Source organism: Garra rufa, chromosome 15 (genome assembly GCF_049309525.1).
Source record: "Garra rufa chromosome 15, GarRuf1.0, whole genome shotgun sequence".
Lineage (NCBI taxonomy): Eukaryota > Metazoa > Chordata > Actinopteri > Cypriniformes > Cyprinidae > Garra > Garra rufa.
This window is the reverse complement of record NC_133375.1, coordinates 37,876,747-37,902,007: the sequence shown is the minus strand read 5'-3', so window position 1 is coordinate 37,902,007 and position 25,261 is coordinate 37,876,747. Positions and strand designations below refer to the sequence as shown.

The following is a 25,261-nucleotide window of genomic DNA, read 5'->3' as shown; positions in this document are numbered from 1 at the left end:
ACTCTTCACCTAAAGTAGTCCGCACTCTCAGTTTCTCTTTCATCAGCAGCAGGTGGTTGCTAGTGTAGCGTCAGTATGAAACTACGGATCCCCGAAAGGGCTTTTGCATTCCCCAGAAAACAAAACAAAACACTGCGTTCGCTCTCAAAAGTTTGCGAAATTTCTCTAGAAGAGCCCAAATACAGTAGGTCTTCCCTTATACTTCATTTTTTAGCAACATGTCATTATAGCGACTGTGTATTAAGATACAATCATACTCAACTAAACTGAAACTGCACTTTACTCTTTATGACATTCGTGACAACCACGAATATAACAAAGTTTACTACTTTATATATACGATGAACGCCTGTATAGACTGAGCAATAGCCTGTTGTTGAACTCTGTCTCAGTTATGTGGGGAATCACTGACGAAATAACAATCACATGATGATTACTGCATAAGGAAGCTGTTAACGATAAATTTCAGGAAATCATACTTTTACTTCTCAGTGCGTTTGCAAAATGGAGAGACCGATTGTGAGGTAAGCTTTAAAAAAGTCTCCGTAACCGATATTTACATTATTTATACAACCTAACTTCATTAAACTTTCTCTGAAGTGACTATGGAACTAACTACGGCACTGTTAACCCGGTTTATGGATTACCAGCACCAGGTAAGAGTTTTTGTGTGTGTGTGTGTGTGTGTGTGTGTGTGTGTGTGTGTGTGTGTAAACAATCTCAGATTTCGACAAGACACATATATTATTATTCATATGGGAATATACACTGGTACTCTTGTATTTCCTACTGTGGTAATTATCCAAAACATGGTAGATTTATAATAGTTTCCACTTAACAGTATTTAAAACAACACAAATATATCACTTTGTGCATAGTACAGTGAGCTGTATTAGCTCAGTATTATATTATTGTTAATATTAGAATTCGTATAGTATGCAGTATTTGTTTTACAAAAATGTATAATGATAAGTATGAGCAAAATACCATAGTTATCATTACTATACAGTAGTAGTCTATTTACAAAAAAGGAACTCTGAAATAAACAATGTTACTCTGGTACTTCCTACTGTGGTAAATTTCCAAAAACATGGTAGTTTCATAACAGTTTCCGCTTAATGGTATTCAAAACAACATGAATATATTACTTTGTGCATTGTACAGTGAGCAGTATTAAAATTATTATTCATTTTGGAATTCGTATAGTATGCAGTACTTGTACTACAAAATGTACAATGGTAATGCAAGTATCAACAAAATAATATTATATTATTGTTAATATTAGAATTTATACAGTATGCAGTACTTGTACTACAAAAATGTATATGCAAAAATACAAATACCATAGTTATCGTTACAATACAGTATTTAAATCACGCAGTAAAAGTGCAACCCGCGCCCAAAACGGGTTGCCTGTGGATGAGAATCCAAAACAAGGACTGGTGGGAGGTTGTCCTGCTCCACTTCACAGGCGCCAAGTGAAAGGAGAGTTTTAATGACAGGAGGACAGGCATTTGTACACGCTCGTTCCCTTTGTCATACGTCATTACGCTATTTCTGCGTCATTGCACATGCGCAGTCCTTTCAGTTTCGGATTTCAATCCGATCAAGTTTGCTTGCACTCTCAATCGTATTAGAAAAGGAATAAACTACCACCTTCAATCCGATTCAGCTCAATCGGATCGATTATGATGTTTACATGAAGGCTCAATCCGATCACAAACGGATTATTTGGTTGCATGTAAACGTTGCCAGTGTTACTTATTGTAGAAACAGCGCCACCTAGTAGCCTATTCAGCACCATCCAATAGGTTGTTTGCAATCACGTGATTCTGATGACGCGAAATGCAGCTGGAGGGCAGTGATTTTTCTCAATAAAAGAATCACTAGCAGAAACTCAAAATGCTTTTTTTCCTGAATGCGGAAATCACGCCTGACTGAAGAATGCTTTGCATTTCCGGTCTCCAGTGTTTCTAGTTAAAGTAGCATGTATTCCCAGCTGTTGATCTAATGTTAAACTTATTAAAATGTTCTTATTAAACTTTTGAGGAGTAAGGCACTGACAAATGACAGTCATTGCGACATTGCAAAGTGATGGCGCTATAGAGCCATGTGCTTTTTAAAAACATTTTAATAGGATGAAAAAAAACTCTGAATGTCTGACTTATAACAAAAATCAGAACAATGTCTAAACGCTGCTATGTGACAAGTTGTACCTAAAAAAACAGTGTTTAAGAACACAAAAGTAGAGCACAAACTTTCATTTCATTTCGTATCGTGTATAATTAATTCCTGTTCATACGGAGGAAAACGCAAGACATTGACTAAAAAACGTAGGGAAAAGTGGCTTGTAAACCTGCGTCTGAACCCCTTATGAACAGCACATTTTTCATATATGATAAAATCTCCTTGTGGTTTCTCGGTTTAGCCGATTTGAGCATCCATAAACAACGCAAAACATAGGCATTTTAAGTTTCTGCTAGTAATTCCTATGGAGAAAAATTACTTCCAGCCCTCCAGCTGCACTTCGCGGCGCGCCAAAGCAATGACATCACGTGCAAACGACCTATAGCAGCAGCTCTGGGACTATAGATAAAATGCTGTACATTCCTAAACCATAAAAACAGTAGACTTGAGTCCATAGGCATTAGAGCGCACACTGCAAACCACTTCAGGAGTCTTACCTGCAACAAGAATCAGTTCTTCAAGATCTTAAAAGTAAGTCCATAACTATCAGCTATAGCTTGGTGAATAACATTTTCACTAGTTTATTTAGCTAAGCAGCTGAAGACTAATAATAACTGGCTATTTATAGACATTGTGGATTTTTCAACACAGGCTGCTGTGATTGACCAATCTTAATCACAAACGATATTTCAGAAGCTGTGCAATAAATATAACAAAAATGTTTGAATGCATAGAGACATTTTTGTGGTGCGTGAAGCAGAATGTTATGAATGGTTGCTATATGTTTTTCTTGTTGAACAACCAGTGGAAAACTTACCTATCCTGTTCTTTGAATCTCATTCAGCCATGGCGGCCGCGCCTGCGTCAAGTATCCATGGACCTTCTGCGCCCCCTGCAAACATGTTCGATACAGTCCCTGGATATGAAGGAACACTGGCTGGCGGAGGCGGTAAGAAGAATGCAAGTTATGTCAAACATGAAGGAAAATAAAGTAAAAACTTCATCATGAGGAAATGTGCTCAGGGCAGGCTCATATCCTGTCGGGAAGATCATGTTTAATGAGATGAGAGCACAAGAGTACAAGTGGGAAACGTTTCTTTAAACGTTTCTTTAAACGTTTCTGAATAAGAGGCATGTTAGAACAAGTTGCATGTACGCAATACCATTTTTGAATGGTCATTTTTTAAATGTTTTTTTTAAAAGCCACTTCTGCTCATCAAGCATGATGCATTTTTAGCATCATTACTCCAGTTCTCAGTGTCACATGATCTTTCAGAAATCATTCTAATATGCCAATTTGCTGTTCAAGAAACATTATTATTATCACCATCATCAATATTTAAGTACATTTGTGTACAGTTTGTGTACAGTTGAGTACATTTGTTTCAGGATTCTTGGGTGAATTGAAAGATCCAAAGACCACCATTTATGTCAAATAAAAAGCTTTTGTAACATAATTTTGTAACTATACCATTCCAAAAAACTGGAGTCAGTATATTTTTGTTTTTTTGGAGAATAAATTATAGAAATTAATACTTTTATTTAGCAAGTATGCTTTAAATTGAAAAAGAAAATTTAATGTTACAAAAGATTTCTATTTCAGAAAATGCTGTTCTTCTGAACTTGCTATTTAAAAAAATTACTCAGCCGTTTCAACATAATAATAAATGTTTTTTGACCAGCAAACCAGAATGTTAGAATATTTTATGAAGGATCATGTAACTGGAGTAATGATGTAAAAAATCTGTTTTTAAAATTACAGGAATGAATTAAATTTTTAAATATATTAAAATACAAAACAGTTATTTTAAATAGTAATTTTACTGTTTTTTTTTTTTTACTTATGATCAAATAAATCCAGGCTTGGTGAGCAGAAGAGACTTTTATTTTAACATTAACAATCTTACTGTTAAAAAACTTTAGACTGGTAGTGTATAACCATTACATTTACAGCATCTTCATAAATGTAATAAAAATGTAAAAAAGCAAAAAACAATGATGTACATGATCTTAATTCATCATTTTGTAGATGCAGAGTTAAAAAACCTTGTTGAATTTGTGTAGAATAGGTACATCAACATCTTGCTTCGACTGAACGATTTGAACGCAGTTGTCGTAAATATGAACTTTCTAGAACAACTTGAATGCACCAATAGAACTTTGTGTTCAGAGCACAGAAAAAAACGAATGGGCCCCTAGTTTAGTTGCTGATGTAACGTAGGGGTTACACTGACATGTCTCTGTTTTCACAGGTGGATATCTTCCACCTCCAATGCCATCTGCACCAATGCCTGTGCCTGAACAGGCCCCCAGCTCACCAGCATGGAAGTAAGAGCTTTTTCTCTATACAAAAAGCACACACTGAATCTTAAACACTTGCCCATGATATGCATGATATGTTTGAATGTGTTCTTTATTTTTGGGGTTTTCAAAAAAAGGCAGCACGGTTAATTGAAACAACCCAAGATCTTAATATGGCTTAGTGCGATTATCCCTCACAAAGCGATTTTGTTAAATATGTGCCGTGCATTTTTTCGTAAATTTGAATTGAATAATTTGTTAAAATAATAATGCATCAAGAAATAATTAAATCAATACGATTTTTTAAATAATTTGCTTTGACTTCAGTACAATAACAAAAAAGTTGCTTTTATATTCACCTTGCAGGGGATCATCATATTTGGGGGGGGGTTTAAAGCTTTATCTGAAATGCATTTTGCTGAAAGTCTGCACTATGACCTGGATAGGGTGTGTTAGCTTTGTAAAACACCTGAAAAACCATGGAGTTACTAAAACAAAAAACACAACAAAAAATTACAACACACCCTGTTAGACATGTGCAAAGGTCACTTACCTATTGATCTTTTCTCTTTGATATTAGTATACCCTGCATCTCAGAGGACAGAGCACGTGAAGCTTTCTCAATGTATGTCTCCAGCAAGTGCTGCTATAGTTCTGGCCCCGTCAAAGAGGGAGTCATAACCAATATGGAGCCCTTTAATACCTACAGGGTGAGACCTACAGTTAATCATCTTCATTATGACCATCATCTTTTTTTCTCCAGTATGTGGAAAAGTAGCAACTAGAGTTTTTTAGACATAAGATGTACAAGACATAATTTTAAGGTGTGGGTATACCAATAAGGGATCCTGCTGAGGAATCTCTGGTCCCTTTTAGTCTATGAAGTTCAAATATCCACAATGGAAGGCTTTGAGTGGAGGATCAGCAGGTTCTTGAAGAAATGGGTTGGACTACCCCAAAGGAGGTGCTGTAATACCGGGTTTCTCGTGACTCTAAAGTCTCTCAGGCAGGGACTGAGATCAGAATGGAAATGAACACATCTGTGGATGTTGCTGAGTCATGTCTGAAGCAAAGGGCATTGGTGGGCACAGTGGCTCAAGGAAGAGCAGGCTTGGGCAGCAACACAGCATTGTGCTATTGCATAGCAAGAAGCAGGTTGAGATTTGGCAGCAGGGAGCCTGGACAAGGTGGGAACAAGTAGTAGAATGCAAAGTTACTTGGGCCGAACTCTGGAAATCTGAGCCCCATCGAATAAAATTCTTAAAGGATTAGTTCACTTCCAGAATAACAATTTCCTGATAATTCACTTACCCCTTGTCATCCAAGATGTTCCTGTTTTTCTTTCTTCAGTTGAAAAGAAATTAAGGCTTTTGAGGAAAACCTTCCTGGATTTTTCTCAATATAGTGGTTTTAAATGGGAGCTAGTGGGTTTAAAGTCCAGATTGCAGTTTCAATGCAGCTTCACTCTACCCAATCCCAGCCAAGGTCTCATCTAGTGAAACGATTGGTCATTTTCTTGCATTACGCAATCGTAGACAGAAGTACTGACCCATGGTTTACAAAGCAAACATGTAAAGATAGTCAAATGCCCTTTACAAAAAACAACTTGGCCTGACGCTTTTGAAGTTGGAGGATAAAATGGGACTTTTTCGCCCTACCTTTTTGAACTGGCTATTCTCAAAGCTTATTGAGAATCAAGTTAATGTAAACTTTTGAATGGGGTCATTTTTTATAAATTCAGCTATTATTTTCTCTTGTGGACTATATGTAAATGTATTTTACGTGAAATATCTTATTCAAGCCAGTACTAAATAAAAAATAACATGCATTTTGAATGATCCCTCATATTGTGGTAAAATAATTAACATTCTGCAGATTCTGTAGGTGTATGTAAACATTTAACTTCAACTGTATGTTAAAATTTGATGCGATTTTTGATTGATAGATCTTAATGTTGTTTTTAATGTGTCTGCTCATTCTTCTCCTGTGCTCAGTATCGTCTGGAGACATTCATGGAGTCCAGATCTACTGAATGGAGTCACGAGCCATACTCAGGTATTCAGAAGTCAGATAGGGCTATTGATTTAATTTACACTTGGCCACATCTCTGCAAAAATTGATACAAATCCAATCTGACATTCCTGCATTCTTATATTTAAATCTTCCATGATGATGCAAATGCCAGGAAAGGAATTATGTTGCTGTTTAATTTGGCTCATAATCACTAAAAGCATAAAATTTCAGGTCAAGCTGTGGATGCTGGTGTTCAGCCTGCTCCAGGTCCATGGCAGATTGGAGCTCAAGCTCCGGCTTTCTTTCAAGACCACAAGCAGACCATTAAAGTGCCCTATACTTCCTCAGTCAAGGTTTGACCTTTAACCACATGATCCACAAACACTTTTAAAAATCCCTATGGAAAAAATCAATAGGACTAAGAAATATGTCTGGAACCGTGGCTGTTTACTCTCTAAAGGAAAGAAGGTTTTTGGTTTTCTGCTGCAGTTCAGCATGCCAGTAATGGTCATGTTCAATAAATCAGATCATATTTTAGAGCATTATATTCTGTTTTTACTCTAGAACTGTCACACGTGTCTGGGAATGGGAAGAAACCCCTGTACCACCTGTGCTGGAGCTGGAAACGTATGTAAAATTTGACTATCCCAGACTGATCCAGCTGCATGCTGGGCATTTCATGGTCCTCAAAGTTTTTTTTTTTCACAGAGGAAATTATGGCACTTGTATTGAGTAAAAGCATCTCTTTGTGTAATGCCTGGAGAAGAATTCAAGTTGAATTGTATTGGAAATGTGCACACAAGCCACACAATGTTTTTCATTCAGTTCATGTGATGTAAAATACCTGAATATATGAACTATTTGTCCTCTATTGTTGTCTATGTGCAGAAACCCTGTTGGGTGTGTAATGGTTCTGGTTACCGTCAGTCTGATAACCGCTGCATGACCTGCAATGGACGTGGACGTGAAAAGTAAGTCCTTTGTAGCTGTATATAATGACACAGTTCTTTTAAAAATTTGCTTTTTTAATATCAGGAATTACTTTTTATTTTCATTTTTGAATCGAATTTGAATTAAATTGTAATTAGGGGCCAAGCACCGAAGGTGCGAAGGCACCTATTGTATCTGTGGGCGTTATTCTTTTTCTTCTTCCGCTATTAAGTCTATAGCAGCCCATAGAACCCCTTGGAGGAAAGTTGTGAAATTTGGCACACCGATAGAGGACAGTCTCAACATTAACTATAGCAAGTTTGGAGTCTATAAGTCAAACTCTCTAGCACCACCACTTGTCCAAATTTTCACTCATGTTTATGCTAATAACCTTTGAACCATAAGGTACAGAAGGAATTTGTTTTCCTCTGAATCCTTAGCTCGTGTCGAATGAACTCTTACAAATGTAAAAATCATTATGTGTAAAATCTTCACCATATGTCAGCCTCTTTCCATGCTCGTATAGGCTTCTACACACACAGGCAATTATTACATGATTATAATAGTAGAATAACATGATACATAAATGGCTTGGTTCACATTGATTATACTTGATTAATTCATATTTTGATTAATAAAAATCTTCCTCAAATTCAAGTTGATTTGAACCGTTCTTGAATAATATGCAAATTAATTCTAAGAAAAGCACTCAAAAATGGACATGAGCCTTTATATCCGTAACGGTTTGACCTGACTAAACTTGGTGTGTGTTATAACAAGCATGGCCTGAGGCTACCTGCAGTGTTTTGGTGCAATGCCACCTAGTGGTAAGGAGATACGAAAAATTGCTCTTTTTGCTTATAATCTCTGAATGGTTTAGCCAAAAACAAAAAAAAAAACTGGTACCTTTTTAATTTCGGTAGGGCATGCCGAGTCAAGCCATTCCCAATTATCCTATGTTAGGAAAGCAATTTTGAATTTTGTTGTAAAATGCTATATTTTTTACGAGTGCATTGGCATATAGTTATAAAACTCGGTAAGCGTCTTTGGCACCATGCCCTGACAGTACTCAAAGTTCGGGGACAGCCCCACCTTGTAAACAAAAATTATAAAGAAATAAAAAAAATGCTTCTAACATACAATTAAATTGGCCTATTGTAATGAAAGTGATCTCAATATATTCCTTGGGTCATGCTGAGAACATCAATACCAATTATGCCAAAACTGGCCGAACTTCCTGTACACCATTTAAATTAACGTTGAAAACCTACTTTGAAAACTCCTAGACTGTTAGTCTGATTTTCACCAAATTTGACTTGGATCATCGTCAGACCAAGCTGACAAAAAGTTTTGTATTTCATGTTGAAATAAGAAACTGTTTTCATTTAAAGCATCAACGAATTTGCTGAAAAGTTGCCAAACTGCATCTGTATCTCTGCAAAGCTTTGACATATTTACCAACCATGCCACCTATTGGTCAAGAGTGATAAACAATTCATTAATCATTCATTGTGAAATTTCCAAAAATTCTAATAAGTTTGATTGCATTAGCCTATTGTAATGAATCTGGTCTCCAAATATTCATTAGGTCATGCCAACAACATACCAGTTATGTCATAGTTGGCCGAACTTCCTGTCTGCCACTTTTATTTATGTTGAAAACCTATTTTTGTATAGCAATGCAACAAATTTGAGCCATGATGCCAAATTGACTCACACGCACACTGAAAACACCACATCAATTTGATAACAGTGCCACCTATTACTAGAGGTTGTTTTTATGATTTTTCACCCATTTTGACTGAAATCATCTTAAAATGGCTTCAATTACTCATTGCTTCCTAGTGCATGGCCCCATAATTTCAGCTTGCAGCTATATTATTATTTAGATTTGTATTGTATTTTTATTTTATTTTTTTTTTATTCTATAATTTCATTTATTTTTAAGTCCTGCAGGGGGCTTTAGTGGTTTGTTATTGTGAGAGTTTTAACTTGTCTTTTGTCTTTCAGCTGTAGTTCATGTAGCGGCAATGGCTCTTGCCAGTGTAAAACCTGCCATGGAAAGAGACAGCTGCTCGTCTTCATCAACCTCACTGTTAAATGGTATGATCTACATGAGAAAGGCTATTACTATATGTGACCCTGGACCACAAAACCAGTCATAAGGGTAGAGGGTCAGCTGAAAGCTGAATAAATAAGCCTTTCATTGATGCATGTATGGTTTGTTAGGATAGGACAATATTTGGCCGTGATACAACTACTTGAAAATCTAAAATCTGAGGGTGCAAAGTAATCAAAAAAAAAAAAAAAATATATATATATATATATATATATATATAAGTTCTTAGCGATGCATATTACTAATCCTGCAGTTTGTTGAGAAGAGGTTTGCTGTAACGTTTCTAAATAATTAAACTTATAGATTTACATCAAAGTCATTCTTTGCACAAGAAAGCGCCATTTACAGTTGCTTTGAAATAAAAAGAAATCAAGTCAATTTCACAATATTCAGAAATCTTCCAAAATGGACTGATTCCATTCTAAAAGCTATTTTTGGACTATTTCAGGAGCACTGGGAAGGATGATTTCATAGCGCAAGATTTGAGTGGTCTGAGAGTGGAAAAGCTGGGAAATGTTACAGGGAAGGAGCTCTTTAAAGACGCCCAGTATATGGTAAGAACAGACCATACATGTAATGAGAGCTAAAAAGAAACTTGATTAAATTAGTATATTAGAAAGTTCATCAGATGTTTGTATGTTTACTGTAGGTCTATCCAGTGAGGGGCTTTCCAGATGTTTCTGTTGCACAAGCTTCTGAGCGCTTAGTAGGAGACCATCAAGTGAAATACGCCCAAACATCCCGCATATTACAACAGGTATGACTGTGTTTGTGTGCTTTTATACAGTAATTTTTTTAATCACTTGATTATCATTATTCTTAATCTTAAATCTGTTATTCTGTTTCAGAGGCAGACAATCGAGCTCATTCCCATAACCAAAGTGAACTACATGTGGAAAGGAAAGCCTTATGTTTATTATGTGTATGGAAATGAGTTTCAAGTGAACACTGATGACTATCCTGCCACTTGCTGCTGTTCTGTGATGTAACATCAAATACACCTGACCCGATGTGTCTTTGGCCTGTACAGCCCAGAATCATGGCATCTGTAAATGACAGTCACAAAACGCAACCTGCCCGAATGGGGTATTGTTTATGCAAGTAATGTAACGTAATGTACTTTTATCCAAGCACATGCATGCAACATTTTATTTGTCACCTGACTCAGTATGACCAAATGTGAATTATTAAACCTCTTATAGATTAATGCACTTTTCAGAAGACCTAACTATTAAAGAATATGCCGTATAATCTGTGGTAAATCTGTGAACAAAAATAATGTATTGAGACTAAGAATAAGTCTAAATAAACTAAGTATAGAGAAAGCACCCAAAAAGTTTTTTTTTGTGTGTTTTATTTGTATTTTTTTTTTTTATTGGTTTTGAGAAAAGACAAGTTAAGTCTTAACTCTCTAGGCTTTTTCGTTTAGGAGTCACACTAAGGCTCCTAAGCCTTAAAAAGTTTTTTTTTTCTTCTTCAGGAAAATCAATGAAATACATTTTTGTTTAATAATATTTTGTGATTATTATTTAGAATTTTGAGTTTTTATGATACTATGCAATATTTTAATGAACATTTTCCCCACTAGAATTAATATTTTTCTGCAATTATTATTTTTCAATAAATGCAACATTTCAAATTAAAATTGCTTGATCGCTGAACACTTTTTTCAGCACAGTGGCTGATTTGTATCTTGTACCACTAAAATAGTTTCAGAATTATTGCAGTTTTTCATATATCCTATTCATTTCCTATGTCTGTCAGTTTTGACCAAGAAGGAGCCAAGTGTGACCACGATTTTTAAAATTTCAAAACATACAATTTTTCATTCAAAAATTACAGAAGAGGCTCAAAGGGTTAACTGAAATGTGTTAAAGTAAGACTAGACATTTGAAACTTTGAAATGTCTCTGATCTGCTTTTGAAAAAATATAGTATTGTGGTACAGTGTGCCTCCATCTTAATATACTGTACAACACGATATACATTAACTGCACTTATTCGCAGTCACAAAAGTACATTACATTTGTACTTTTGCATACAAAGCCTTGCCGGATAAATAACTTTATTTCGTCCACGTGCTATTCTGGCATGTGCTTCATGACTGCATACACCTGAAGCGCACGCCCGAATAAAACATGTCAAGCAGTGCCAGATTACTGGACTAAGTTATCTTTCTCGTCTGATTCGATAATGCTGTCAAAAACACAAGGATTACATATAGACCTTTTTCCTGAGTAAACGATGAGCGCCGACATTACAAATTATAACGTCAGATTGGTCTCCATAGGAACCCATTCAAATAAAGTCGGCAGCTTCGTGTCATTTACACACTCATTAAACTTTGAGGAGTAATGCACTGACAAATGAAGGAAACACTGGAGACCGGAAATGCAAAGCATTCTTTAGTCAGGCGTGACTTCCATTTTCAGGAAAAAGGTCTACTGTATAAACACAGTTGGTTATGTCTAAAGCGAAAGTAAACAGTTGAAAGAAAAAGGATGCGTGGATGTGTGCAGCTCTTAAAGCAACAGAACTAAACATGCTTCAACCAAGTTCAGCCAAAAATGTACTCGCTCACATGTTGTCCAAAACCTCTATTTTTTTTTTCTTGTGCTGAACACAAAAGAAGATATTTTGAAGAATGTGGATAACAAGTATAAAATATAAATACTAAGTAACTGGGGACCAGAAACTGTTTGGTTACCCACATTCTTCAAAATAAGTTTTATGTTCAACATGTTTTATGTTTTAAAATAAACTTGAAAGTGAGTAAATGATGTCATTTTTGGGTGGTGGAAGACTAATAAAACAAAACACTCACTGCTCTTGACTGAAGAACTTTAATACAGTTGCTTTAATAAAAGTCAATGTATAATTTATGTACATAGTAGGAATGCCACAATTCTCAATATAATATTGAACCGTTCGGTACGACATCCACGGTTCAATACGCGCTTGTGAATTGCGTTTTTTTTCGGTTTTACGTTTAAATATTTTATGTTTTAGGGGGCGCTTAACCATCAATATTATATTGAGAATACATTACCGTTCGGTACGACATCCACGGTTCAATACGCGCTTGTGAATTGCGTTTTTTTCGGTTTTACGTTTAAATATTTTATGTTTTAGGGGGCGCTTAACCATCAATATTATATTGAGAATACATTACCGTTTGGTACGACATCCACGGTTCAATACGCGCTTGTGAATTGCGTTTTTTTTTTCGGTTTTATGTTTAAATATTTTATGTTTGTTTTATTTCTCTCCGAATTGACTGTTTGTGTGTGACTGTAAGTCTACGAGCTGAGATGAGGAAACTCCTCCCCGCGAGTAAATATTCAATCTATGCTCTAATTAAGCAATAAGGTACGAGAGGCCGTGCTGTATCGTGAATAAATCACGTGATTTATTCACGATACAGCACAGCCTCAAGTACCTTATTGCTTTTATAAAATGGTTACCACACAATAAAAATATTAATATCAAAAATATATATTAATTTATATATATTAGGTTGTATGTTTTCATAAAGTAAAATCATTAACTGCCTTCCGCTGTAAAAAGTAGTCCCTAACTGCTAAAGCTTTGTTTACGTTACTAAGGGTGGTTGCTAAGGAGGTTCAATGATACACAGAACGTTGAGTGAAGCGGTCGTAGCCGTGCTGTATTGTGAATAAAACACAGCTGCTGACCAATCAGAATTGAGGAATGGAACTAACCGTTTTATAAAGTAGCTTTAGGAAACACTTCCAACATGACTGCACATCTGCGGCATTTTCTCCACTGCCGGGGACATTGTAAGTGCAAAAAGCTCTCGCCTTGCTGCAGAGAATGTTGACAGGCTTATCTTTTTACAGAAGAACCTCAAAATACAGGAATAGATAGCTGACCTAAGTGAAATTGCACTTTACATTCTGAATGAAGGATACTGTACTGGAGTACTGTTAAGTTTAATTAAGATGGTTTATTTATGTTTACTGAAGTACAAATATGTTTATTTGAAATGGTCAATTTATGTTTATTAACTTCACATGTATGTTTATTTTCAAAATGTAGGAATTTATGTGTCCCCCAGTTTGTACATTTCAGTGTTATTTTTTTTATTATTATTATACAATACACTAGGAACTATAGTGTACTTTTCTTGGCTTTTAAGTAAAATAAAGACTATTGCAATAAAAAGTTTTTATTTTTTTCTCCTTAACGTCTTACTGTTCCTATTGCCTAAGCATAGAATAACAAAAAAAAAAAAAAAAGAACACTTATGTGTCAAGCCATCAGAACCGAACCGAAAACCGAGGTATGTATTGAACCTTAGGCTAACTGTATTGTTGCATCCCTACTACATAGTCTATTTCACGAGTTCGCCCTTACATCTAATCTGCTTGAGGGAGTAATAAGCATATTTTGGCGTGCTGTCCTGGGGAAGGGTTCCGGGCCGGAATACAGGCCGGACCCAGAGAACTCCCCCTGCTAGTTTAGGATAGAAACAGATTAGAAGTGGGGAGTAGGGGTGGAGGAGGGATGCCAAGAAACTGTCGCTGGATGGAGGTAAGACGGCTGGCAATATATTGGTGATGCGCTAAATGATGTTTTATTAACAAGGTTCGGGAGGAGCACGATCAGATAATCAATCCATTCGGCACAGGTGCAACTTGTTTAACCAATCATTGAATTAGCGCATCATCTATATATTGCCAGCCGTCTTACCTCCATCCAGCGACAGTTTCTTGGCATCCCTCCTCCACTACTCCCCACTTCTAATCTGTTTCTATCCTAAACTAGCAGGGGGAGTTCTCTGGGTCCGGCCTGAATTCCGGCCCGGAACCCTTCCCCAGGACAGCACGCCAAAATATGCTTATTACTCGCTCAAGCAGATTAGATGTAAGGGCGAACTCGTGAATTGAATGATTGGTTTAAACGAGTTGCACCTGTGCCGAATGGATTGATTATCTGATCGTGCTCCTCCCGAACCTTGTTTATAAAACATCATATAGTGTTTTATTTTTATATTTGTTAATTCAATTTCTTGACAATTACACTTACTGTACCTGAAAATTAAAGCACTGTTTGTTTTATTTATATAGTATATGTATTTGTCACATGAAGCCTATCTTTGCTCAATTTTTTTAAAGGTGCCATAGAATGGAAAACTGTATTTACCTTGGTATAGTTGAATAATAACAGTTCCGTACATGAACATGACATACCATGAGTTTCAAACACCATCGTTTCCTCCTTCTTATATAAATCTAGTGTTTGCAAAAGACCAGCGAAATATAGGTCAATTCCAACATAACACCGACTATTACGCAATAGTCCCGATCGTTAATAGTTATGCCCCCAACATTTGCATCGCCCAATCATCATTAACGTCAGTACATCAGTAAAATAAGCGAGCTACTGAAGGGACATGGTTAGCTTAATGCTAGCGCTAGCCTGTTCCATGGCAGTACATAGGATTTCACTTACCACATAAACAGAGTAAGGAGAGATGACTGCACTGATGATGGCCAATGACTTACAGATCCTGAGCATCACTAAAGCATCAAAACTTGTGTGGAAAGTCCTTCTTACGTTATACTACTTTGCTGCAGTATAACATTACGCAAAGCACATGTGATCACAGTAGAGAGAGTAAAATGCAGGCAGATTCCAAACGGCAGATTCAACAAACCGCATATTAAAAGCGGCTAGAGTTAAATAAAGCGGCTGTAATTAAATATATATTTCCTCCATGTGTTTCCTTACAGCTGTGAGAGCGAGCAGCTCTGTGAAACAGCCAATCAGAGCAGAGCTCCTCATTATTATGCAGGAACGTTCCAAATAAGGCAATAACAGAGCATTTCATTCTAGGGACAAATCCTAGGGTTGTAAATGGACCTGTAAAACAGTTTCTAGAGAATTTTTGCTCTTTTCTATGCCATATACCTTCTATGTAGATGTCAGAGAACAATTTAAAATATCGTTTTAATGCATTCTATGGCATCTTTAATAATAAAGATAAAATAATAAGGAAAATAGTTTGGCTGCAGCTCACACAACTTGCAAAATAGTAAAACCAACACGACAAAGAATCATGATAAAAATGTGAATCGTGATATTTCTGTGATATGATATTTTTGCCTTATCGCCCACCCCTACAATAAGGATTTTATCAGGTTCATATTTTTTATTTGACCTGGCGACACTCATTAAATTGCTGGTTGATCATAGTTTTTTGTGACATTTTGATATGTATAAAAATGTAATTTATTTATTTATTTTTTATATACATGAGCTCATATTGAACTAACATATTATAACTAATACTAACATAAACTTTATAAATGCAAGTTTTGGAGATTTTTACAGTTTTGAGCTTCTAAAGTTTCACAAGTAACAGTACAAAAAAAGTGTTGCAGTATGACCAAACCAAACTCAGACTACTGATAATATACATGATTTAAAAGACTTACCAATCTAGGTGCGGAAACATTTGTGCAGCGATTGTTTCTACCGGTATATGGTACTGTTTATTGGAAAATGTGTCCAAAAAAATAAAAAATAAGGTCAGTGGTGAGCCTGTGGTTATGTGTTCACAAACACCTCCTGATTCAGTTGTGAACCAAATTTCCATATACAATGACCACAAACCAAAGCTGATGTACTGAAAACTGAAAAAATAAAGCACAAAAGTGTGTGCTGTGGTCTCTAAACACGTCAAATAAAAGAGAGGTTGTGGTTTCATAGCTGAGCTCCTCACGAACGTTGTCTTGAATTTCAGATATTTCCTGTGCATTTCCTTTTATCATTAATGCAGCATTTATTTAGACTGATTCTAGGCCAAGTACAGTCGTAATATCTACTGTAAATAGTGGTTTTGTTACCAATAAGGTGATGTGTTTTCTATTTGACCTTAGTTACTTTTCATTCATTTTGTTGTTTATTTGTTGCTTATATAGTTGTTATTTATTTGCTGATTTATCTCTGCACTCATAAATTTCTCGTTGAGCCCAGTGGTCAAAATGAATTGAGGTAGGCGTTAACCACAACTTCTTTAACCTTCTCAGAAACATCTCTCTCCTCCAATCATAACTCGTGAGAATCTGAACATGAGCTTCTTTACAGCTATATAATATTCATCTGTCTCTTCTGATTTGAGCAGCAACTCACTCTGAGATACAAGAAAGTAAGTCTCTGATTTCTTTTGTTGAAACGAAAGCTTATATTTGTTATTATATTATAAATAATAATGTCTAAAAATTATAAATGCAAGCTATTTAATTAATACTATTGTAGCGTATGCAAAAAATATCCTATTTCAGATTGTTTTTTTAGTAATTGCAGATCTAATTGAATAAGAATTTAAACATTTAAATTTGATTTAAATTGATATTTAAATTTAATGTGATATTAATTTGCTGGAATAAAGTTTCAAAATATAACTGATGATGTTAAGCAAATACAAAATTGAATTCATTTGTTGTAATCTCTTTCCTGCAAGCATGTTTGACAACCTTCCTGGATATGAGGGAATTGTGGCCGGCGGAGGTGGTAAGAAGCACAAAACGATATTAATTATTTTTATTTTGTCATTATAATGATTAAATTAGTTGGTAGTTATTATATCACATTATTTTATTGTTGCAATCAAAAGTTTTTTTTTTTTCTAAAAGAAGACTCTTATGTGATCAAAAATAAAAGCAGCAATGATTTAAAATATTACAATTTAAAATAAATGTTCAATTTGAATGTATTTAAATGATTTTTTTCCCCTTTAGAACTTTTGATCAATTTAATGCATCCTTGCTGAATAAAAGCATCTCTTTCAAAAAAGATTTACTGACCCCAATGTTTTTTAATTGTAGAGTACTCTTTTTATTAAATTATTAATTATATTTATTAAAAAAATATGAATTGCAGTGATTAAAAATATGTATTATCTTACTTGCTAGTGATTCAAGTAGATGCAACTTTTTTGTTTTTCATCCAATCGTGATTGTGTAAGTTGGGTGAAACAGTCAGACATGGAAGTTACTAAACAGATTCCTTTTTTGCAGTGGTAAAGCCTCTAAATTTTAGCATTAAGTAACATAGTTTGGATGCTGGATGTGTTGTTGGAGTTATAAACAGTGTTGAATGTTGTCCTAACAGGTGCGTATCTTCCTCCTCCAATGCCCTTTGTGCCGATGCCTGTGCCTGATCACGCTACCAGCCATCCAGAGTGGCAGTATGTTTTTATACAATACAGATTTCAAAAGCAGAACTTTCAAAGCAGCTTTACAAAAGCAAAATAACTGTTAAAGGAGTAGTTCACTGCCAGAACAAAAATTTAGACATAATGTGCTCACCCCGTTGTCATCCAAGATGTTCATGCCTTTGTTCTTTGAGGAAAACATTACAGGAATTATCTCTATATAGTACACTTCTATGGTGCGATCGAGTCTGAACGTTCAAAATGCAGTTTAAATGCAGCTTCAAAGGACTCTAAACAATCCCAGCCAAGGAAGAAGGCTATATTCTAGTGAAACGATCTTGCAAGATGAGCCAGACAAAAAGTATGCAAATTTAAATGTTTTAAGAAAATGACAGATCCTTTCGCTAGATAAGAACCTTATTCCTTGGCGGGGATTGTGTAGAGCCCTTTGAAACTTCATTTGGACCTTCAAACTGTTGGGAACCATAGAAGTCCATTAAATGGAAAAATCCTGGAATGTTTTCCTCAAAAAACTTAATTTCTTTGTGACTGAAGAAAGAAAGACATAAACTTCTTGGATGACATGGGGGTGAGTACATTATCAGAAAATTTTCATTGGAAGTGAACTAATCCTTTAGGTGTGATAAAGGGTGTAGAGTTACATTCAAGCCATTTAAGACATGAAAAAATCATGTCAGACTCAATTCTGGATTTTGGTGTTTACTTGTATGGTGGCTCTAACTGTCAAAACACCTCTCAAAATGCTTGCTACGGATGCAAAAAATGCAGAAAATCAAACCCGATCCGTTTTTATTATTATTATTATTATTATTATTATTATTATTATTATTATTATGACAGATGAAAGTTCTGGAGGCAGTATGTAAATGTGATTGACGCAATGTGAGGTCGTGTTTATTTTTTTACCCAATGAAAATTTCGGACAATGACCTTTCAAAAGGACATATTTGGAGATAACCTCCAAAAGCAAAAAATGATACGTGGAAAAACAGCTTATGTGTGCAAATAAATGCAGTGTGTTTATAAAAAGTAATTTAGGACTGACACGCCCATTATTTTTAAGATTTCCTCCTAAATCAGCAAGCCATAGGAGCTACTTTTAGCTTTAAGATGTTTTGTGAATACGGCCCCTGATATCTAAGTCATTTTAATAATATGCTACTTCAAAGCGTGGCAAAAAGTCAAAATTTTAGCTCGAAGCATATAGCAGAGAATAGACTAGGCACACGACTGACTTGGTTGATATTAAAAAGAGTTAACGTAAGTGCATTAAGTTGCAGAAAACAACTCCTTGCTGTCTGACACGCACCCGCTTGTGATGAAAGATATTTAAACAGAAACATAACACACACACAAAATTATGTCAAAATACCCACTTAGGCAATCATTCTCGTAAATGCAGCCAGTTATGTTTTTAATTAATGTAAAGAGCTGAGAAAGAAATCAGATGTGTATCATTATAGCAGCCTATTAATACGTGCTGCTGTCTGTATCACTAATGTTAATCAAACAACAAAACAGCTTTAACAAAGATTCATCTACATTTAATTCATACAGTGAACACTATGCAGTGTCTTTTTTTACACTTAATTATTATATTTCTGTACCTGAATACTATTGTTAGACCTTTTATTTGTAACCGTTATCTTGCACTTATCTTGTAATTTATTTTTTATTTATCTTTTTACTGACAGTTTAATTGCCTAATTGCTATAGTTTTTACTGTGGTATTGAAGAAGTAAAGTGTACTTTATGTAAGTAATAAACAGAAAGCTATGTTACATTGATATAAAATAATGCCATTCATTTTTTTTTGTTTATACACTGAAGTTAAAGTTAAATTTTTCAGATTTGTGATATTACTTTTTATATAATTACTTTTTTTTAAATATTTTAAAATGTAATTTAAATTGATTTTAGACATTTAAAGCAATATCGTATCGCATATCAAATATCACATTATTTAACAAGGTATCGCATATCGCATTTCTCTTCAATATCGCACGGCCCTGTTTTCTAATGTTCATTTTATGCATTATTCAGCATTCATGCAATCACTATATTCATATTTTCCTCTTAGGAACAACATTCCTTCCATCTCAGAGGCAAGAGCACATCAAGCTTTTGAGGAGTATGTCTCCAGCAAGTGCTGCTATAGTTCTGCCCCGGTCAGAGATGGAATCATAACCAATATGGAGTCCTTTAATACCTACAGGGTGAGACGTAGCCTAATTAATTTGTATTATGAGCTTGGTGATACTGTCATTCATTTTAAGCATGGGGAGCAAAAATGTCCAAGTGAACATGCATAAATACAGTATAGTGCGATTTTGGCTTTATAGAGCCAAGTGTTGATAGATGTATTTATGAGGTTTGTCTTTTTGTTCTGTTTTTGTCAGTATCGTTTGGAGACGTTCACAGAGTCCAGATCTACTAAATGGAGTCAGGAGCCTTACACAGGTATCGGAAGTCAATGAAGAGGTGCTTGCTTAGGTGGAGTAATATTTGCTAAATTAAATCCAATACTTGGTTTTACTACATCCAAACAGCGGCAGAAAACTTTGACATTAAATGAAGCATTTAAACATTTTGTTTTCACTCCTATGCAGATTGCAAGTTAAACAATACACTTTAAATGCTCTGCATTAAAGTGGATACACAATTGGAAGATTTTTGTGAAAAAACGATATGATGGAACGTTTGGATATTTTTGAACTCAGCATCATTATATTACATAATAATAAAATTGCAAATCAGCTGAACTTTTTTTGCCCAAGATGTAGGACTCCATTATCACTGCATTTCTACTCTCTCTCTCAGGACAGCGTGTGGATGCCGGTATTCAGCGTCCTCCAGGACCGTGGGAGATCGCAGCTCAACCTCAGTCCTACTTTACTGATCATGAAGAGACCATTAGAGTGCCTTACACTTCCTCAGTCAAGGTTTGATCAGTCACTGTTCTCATAAACAGGCAATGGAGACAACAGAGCATGCAGCAAATACTGTATCGGATACTGTATTTTTTTAATAAAACAAATTTTTTATTAAAGCTGCAAGCAGCGTTGAAAGTCACTGCCACATGTAAATTTAATTTAACTCCATTTAATTTAACATGTGAAGTTTGGGGCAGATCGGACATTTTATGGCTGAGTTACTAAAGCAATAATCCCCAAGAAGCCGTGGTTTACAGTGAATTTATTACAGCTGAGGCTGGGACGTTTTTGCCTAAAACCCATTTAGCTGTTATAAATACACTGTAAACCATGGCTTCATTGGGCTTACTGCTTCTATACAACGGTTATTCCATATACTTAGTAAGGTTTTACGAAATAAAACAGTGCAAATAAAGTGTACTGATATTTATAAAAAAACATTATTCTTCCACCAAACAATAGTTCCTCAGAAAAGGTTCCAACAAAGTGGACTGAAGATAAACAAAGGTGTAAGTTTGTAGTGTAATTTACAACAGCTTAGAACATGGCTCAACCATTCGAAATCAAGGATGGGAACTACCCATTTACAACAACTTCTATTTTCATTTTCATGGCGAAACATCGAACTTTGTCATGCCACCACGGACACGCCCTTTAACGAAAACCCAAGATCTTTGCAATTTAACATAGCAAAGGCCTTTAGATTAGACTGACCAAATATAATGCTAATGTCAATAAATCTCTAGGAGGAGTTCATTAAAATGTAAAATATGGCACTTCCTGTGAACTACAACTATGACTGTAACTGAATATGGTCATGGGCATGTGTTCAGGACAGGAATCTTATCAAACATGGCAATTTCACCATTGGTGCTTTTCACCATTTGGTAGCACTTCATTGTAAGAAGATCTCGAAGACTTTAAGTTAAAAAGTAACCAATAAAAACCTTGTTGTCTTGTTTCTTGTTGTCTCCTAGAAATGTGACCCTTGCAGTGGAATGGGAAAAAGCTCTTGCTCTTCCTGCACTGGAACTGGAAGTGTAAGTTATACTTTATTGTGTTTGGAGCAAACAATTAGAGGATGTTATATTATCAAATGTGAAACTAGTCTCTTTTATGTCTGTTTTAATGCAGAAAGTATGCTCTGGATGTAACGGTTCTGGTAAACGCCCTGATAACGAGTCTTGCAATAAATGTGACTATAGCGGACGTGAAAAGTAAGTCTGCCTTTCTCCATGTGGTAACCGTGTGTTTTTTCTATCTTTTGGGATAATTTATATAATTATTTAATGCACCTGAGCTGGGATGAACAAACAATAAACAGAATGTATATAATTACAAACAAATATAAATGTAAAGGGTGAACTGAAAAAAAAAAAGCTTTGAATTGATGTACGGTTTGTTAGGATAGGACAATATTTGGCTGAGATACAACTATTCAAATATCTGGAATCTGAGGGTGCCAAAATATTATAATTAGAAAATTGCCTTTAAAGTTGTCCAAATAAACCTATAAAGACTATTACTTATCAATAATTAAGTTTTTATGTATTTACCGTTGGAAATTAAAAAATATATCTTTATGGAACATGATCTTTACTTAATATCCTAATGATTTTTGGCATAAAAAAGAATAATTGTTAACTTTGGCCCAAACAATGCATTTTTGGCTATTACTACAAATATACCTGTGCTAGTTAACAAATGTGTAGAGACTTTTTTTTCCAGTCTTCGAGATAGACAAAACTTCTTTCTATAGAACTAATTTTCTAAAGAACTAATTTTCAAATGATTCACTCTCTTATGAGTTCTTATGAGTTGATTTTTATAAATTAGGTCAAAAAGTGTGACTTTGCAAATGCTGAAGAGTGAAAAAAAGTAAAAAATCATATTTGAGGATTTTTTGGTTCCTCAACACGTAGTTCGATTACCCCCATTTACTCATTAGTTTACATTTTTATGGCACATTTTTTTTTACTGTAGACCTTTTATTGAGAAAATTGTTATAGTACATAGCCTAGCATTCAAACAAAGGTCTTAGTAATAGTGAGATGACACTTAAAATGTTAAAATTATTTTTAGTTTTTATATCAGTTACTGCCATGGAGTCCTTAATGTTTTACTTCTGCAGTCTTTAAAAAGTTGTTAATGCATCCAGTAGAGGGCAGCTTCAGTTTGATATTTCCTAAACATTTGTCTGAAAACTTTCAGATGTAGTTCATGTAGGGGCAGAGGCTTTCACAAGTGTGACACCTGTGATGGAAAGGGACAGCTGCTTGTCTTCATCAACCTCGAAGTTAAATGGTATTACCATCATAATTCACTGATAACATCCTAACCTTGTACACTCTGTCAAACTCAAATGTCTCATTCTGAAAGCTACTTTTTTCATTTCAGGAGCACTGAGAAGGATGATTACGTAGCTCAAGATTCAAGCGGACTGAGAGCAGAAAAGCTGGGGAAGGTTTCAGGACAGGAGCTCTTCAAAGACGCCCAGATTATGGTAGGAACAGATGAGTGCAGACAGTTAGAAAAAGTAATAAGAGGCTGAAGATGATAAATGGGAAATATGGCTGTGTGTTTAACTGTAGGTCTTTCCAGTGATGAGTTTCCCTGATGTTTCCATTGCACAAGCATCTGAGCGTTTAATAAGAGACCATCAGGTGAAATATACCAAGAACTCCCACATATTACAACAGGTACCTATTTGACTTAATTGACAGTTACATTATGTCATCATGATCACTTAATACTGATGAATCCTGAATGTGGTTCTTTAAATCAATTGTCTCATGTTCCAGAGACAGACGATCGAGCTCATTACCATAACAAGAGTGAACTACACATGGAAAGAGGAGCCTTATGTTTACTATGTGTATGGAAATGAGTTGAAAGTGAACGCTGATGACTATCCTGCCACCTGCTGCTGTTCAGTCATGTGATAATCATGTGACAAAACAAAACCTGTCAGAGATGGCTATTATTTTGCATTTTAAAACTGTTTTAAGCAAATGTACATTATGACAATGTAAACTTTTGTACGATTTAAAAAAAAAAATCTTGCTATGAATATTATAACTTATTTTAATGCTAGTTTACTCAAATTTTCTGCAGTGTAACAAAATTTGGTGCAAATATGTCCAAGCTTTGCAGGGATACAGCCTTAGATGCAGCAAATTCGTTGATGCGTTAAACAAAAACCGTTTTATATATTGACACGAAATCCATAAATTTTTGTCAGCATGGTCTGAAGATGATCTGAATCCAATTTGGTGAAAATCAGACCAACAGTCTAGGAGGAGTTCAAAAAAGTAGGTTTTTAACATTACGCAGTGTACGCAATGAGAAAATTCTAAATAAAGTTTGAATAAAGTGAGTTTTGTGAATGGAACACATTAAATTGGCTTTTTATTCCTGTGAAAATAAATATCTATCAGTTGTGAATGCTGTTTAAAAATGTAAACATGAGATTACTTTTTCACACTTCAGGTTTGCAAAAGAAGAACATTAGGTAACAAAATGTAGTGGTTCTTATTTGAATGTGTTAAGTTAAATGTAAATGTTTTTTATGAAAAAAGAAATATAGCTGCAAGCAGCAATTACGGGCCAAGCACACCAAAGATATGGCATGGACTGCAACAGTGAGTAAAAGGAAGCCATTTTAAGAGGATTTTAGTCAAAATGATGTAATATGATTTAATGGCTTATCACTTTTGACCAACAGGTGGCGCTATTATCAAAACGATGTGGGGTGTTTAGTGTGGGGTGACAAAGACACACAAAGTTTGGTGTCATTATGTCAAAGCTTTGCAGAAATAAAGTCATTTTGACATCAAGCCTAAAATTTGTAGACTTGCTGAATGAAAACATATATCATCATGAAATCCATTACTTTTTGTCAGCACAGTCTGAAAATGACTCGATTTTGGTAAAAAATCAGATGAGTAGTCTTGGATGAGTTCGAACAAGTAGGTTTTTAACATAAATCAATATTGCGGACAGGAACTTCGGCCAACTATAGTATAATTGGTATCTATGTTGTCTGCATGATCCAAGGAATATTTTGTGACCAGTTTCATTACAATAGGCTAATGCAATCTAAAGTTATTAGCATTTTTGGAAATGCCATATTTATTGGTTAATGAATGGTTAATTACTCTTCACCAAAAGGTGGTGCTGTTGATGTGACCGAATTGACCAAATTGATGTGGTGTGATCAGTGTGAGTTGACAATAACACATACAAAACATGGTGTAAATATGTCTAAGCTTTACAGAGATAAAGCCAGATGCATAAAAACATTGTGTCACGGATCAGGCAGGAACACACGAACAATGACTTAATAAAAAGAAGAATATTTAATAAATCTAACGGAATACAGGCAGACACAGGAACACCAGGGGAAAACATCCATTTAACATCAAAGACCGACAAGAATACAGGGGAAAACACACACCTTAAATAGACAGACTGATTACACCCAGGTGCAGACAATGAGGGAGAAACCAAAAACACTCAGAACTGCGGGGGAAAATGGGAGAAACCAACATGAAAGTCCCGGAAGGCACGTCCTCGT

General features: G+C 35.2%; 2 protein-coding genes across 5 annotated transcripts; both read left to right on the top strand.

Moving 5' to 3' along the window:
• LOC141286944 (protein SSUH2 homolog) lies at positions 1 to 10,900 on the top strand. 4 transcript variants are annotated; one of them, XM_073819074.1, is made up of 14 exons: positions 1 to 184; positions 393 to 524; positions 601 to 656; positions 3,032 to 3,136; positions 4,440 to 4,515; positions 5,069 to 5,198; positions 6,483 to 6,543; positions 6,733 to 6,854; positions 7,066 to 7,128; positions 7,390 to 7,472; positions 9,442 to 9,534; positions 9,999 to 10,104; positions 10,200 to 10,307; positions 10,399 to 10,900. In XM_073819074.1, the coding sequence occupies exons 2-14, from the start codon at positions 505 to 507 to the stop codon at positions 10,537 to 10,539; spliced, it is 1,164 nt and encodes a 387-aa protein (XP_073675175.1). In that variant the 5' UTR covers positions 1 to 184; positions 393 to 504; the 3' UTR covers positions 10,540 to 10,900. The 4 variants fall into 4 exon arrangements, with proteins under 4 accessions (XP_073675175.1, XP_073675177.1, XP_073675176.1 ...); XM_073819076.1 differs by having other exon boundaries at positions 66 to 184; positions 493 to 524; XM_073819075.1 differs by lacking the exon at positions 1 to 184 and having other exon boundaries at positions 203 to 524.
• A 6,085-nt stretch (positions 10,901 to 16,985) lies between these two features.
• On the top strand, positions 16,986 to 23,704 carry LOC141287750 (protein SSUH2 homolog). The gene is made up of 11 exons (XM_073819883.1): positions 16,986 to 17,088; positions 17,689 to 17,764; positions 19,833 to 19,968; positions 20,152 to 20,212; positions 20,573 to 20,694; positions 21,663 to 21,725; positions 21,820 to 21,902; positions 22,897 to 22,989; positions 23,083 to 23,188; positions 23,277 to 23,384; positions 23,487 to 23,704. Exons 1-11 carry the CDS (start codon positions 16,986 to 16,988, stop codon positions 23,625 to 23,627), a joined length of 1,092 nt encoding a protein of 363 aa, XP_073675984.1. The 3' UTR covers positions 23,628 to 23,704.
• The last annotated feature ends 1,557 nt before the right edge of the window (positions 23,705 to 25,261 follow it).

Bases quoted from the DNA above. Each gene is read 5' to 3' on its own strand.
- LOC141287750 (XM_073819883.1), top strand. From the start codon at position 16,986: ATGTTAAGCAAATACAAAATTGAATTCATTTGTTGTAATCTCTTTCCT. The intron at 21,726-21,819 runs GTAAGTTATACT...GTTTTAATGCAG, and splicing joins CCTGCACTGGAACTGGAAGT to AAAGTATGCTCTGGATGTAA. The intron at 23,189-23,276 runs GTAGGAACAGAT...GTTTAACTGTAG, and splicing joins TCAAAGACGCCCAGATTATG to GTCTTTCCAGTGATGAGTTT.
- LOC141286944 (XM_073819074.1), top strand. From the start codon at position 505: ATGGAGAGACCGATTGTGAG. The intron at 657-3,031 runs GTAAGAGTTTTT...AATCTCATTCAG, and splicing joins TTATGGATTACCAGCACCAG to CCATGGCGGCCGCGCCTGCG. The intron at 10,105-10,199 runs GTAAGAACAGAC...TGTTTACTGTAG, and splicing joins TTAAAGACGCCCAGTATATG to GTCTATCCAGTGAGGGGCTT.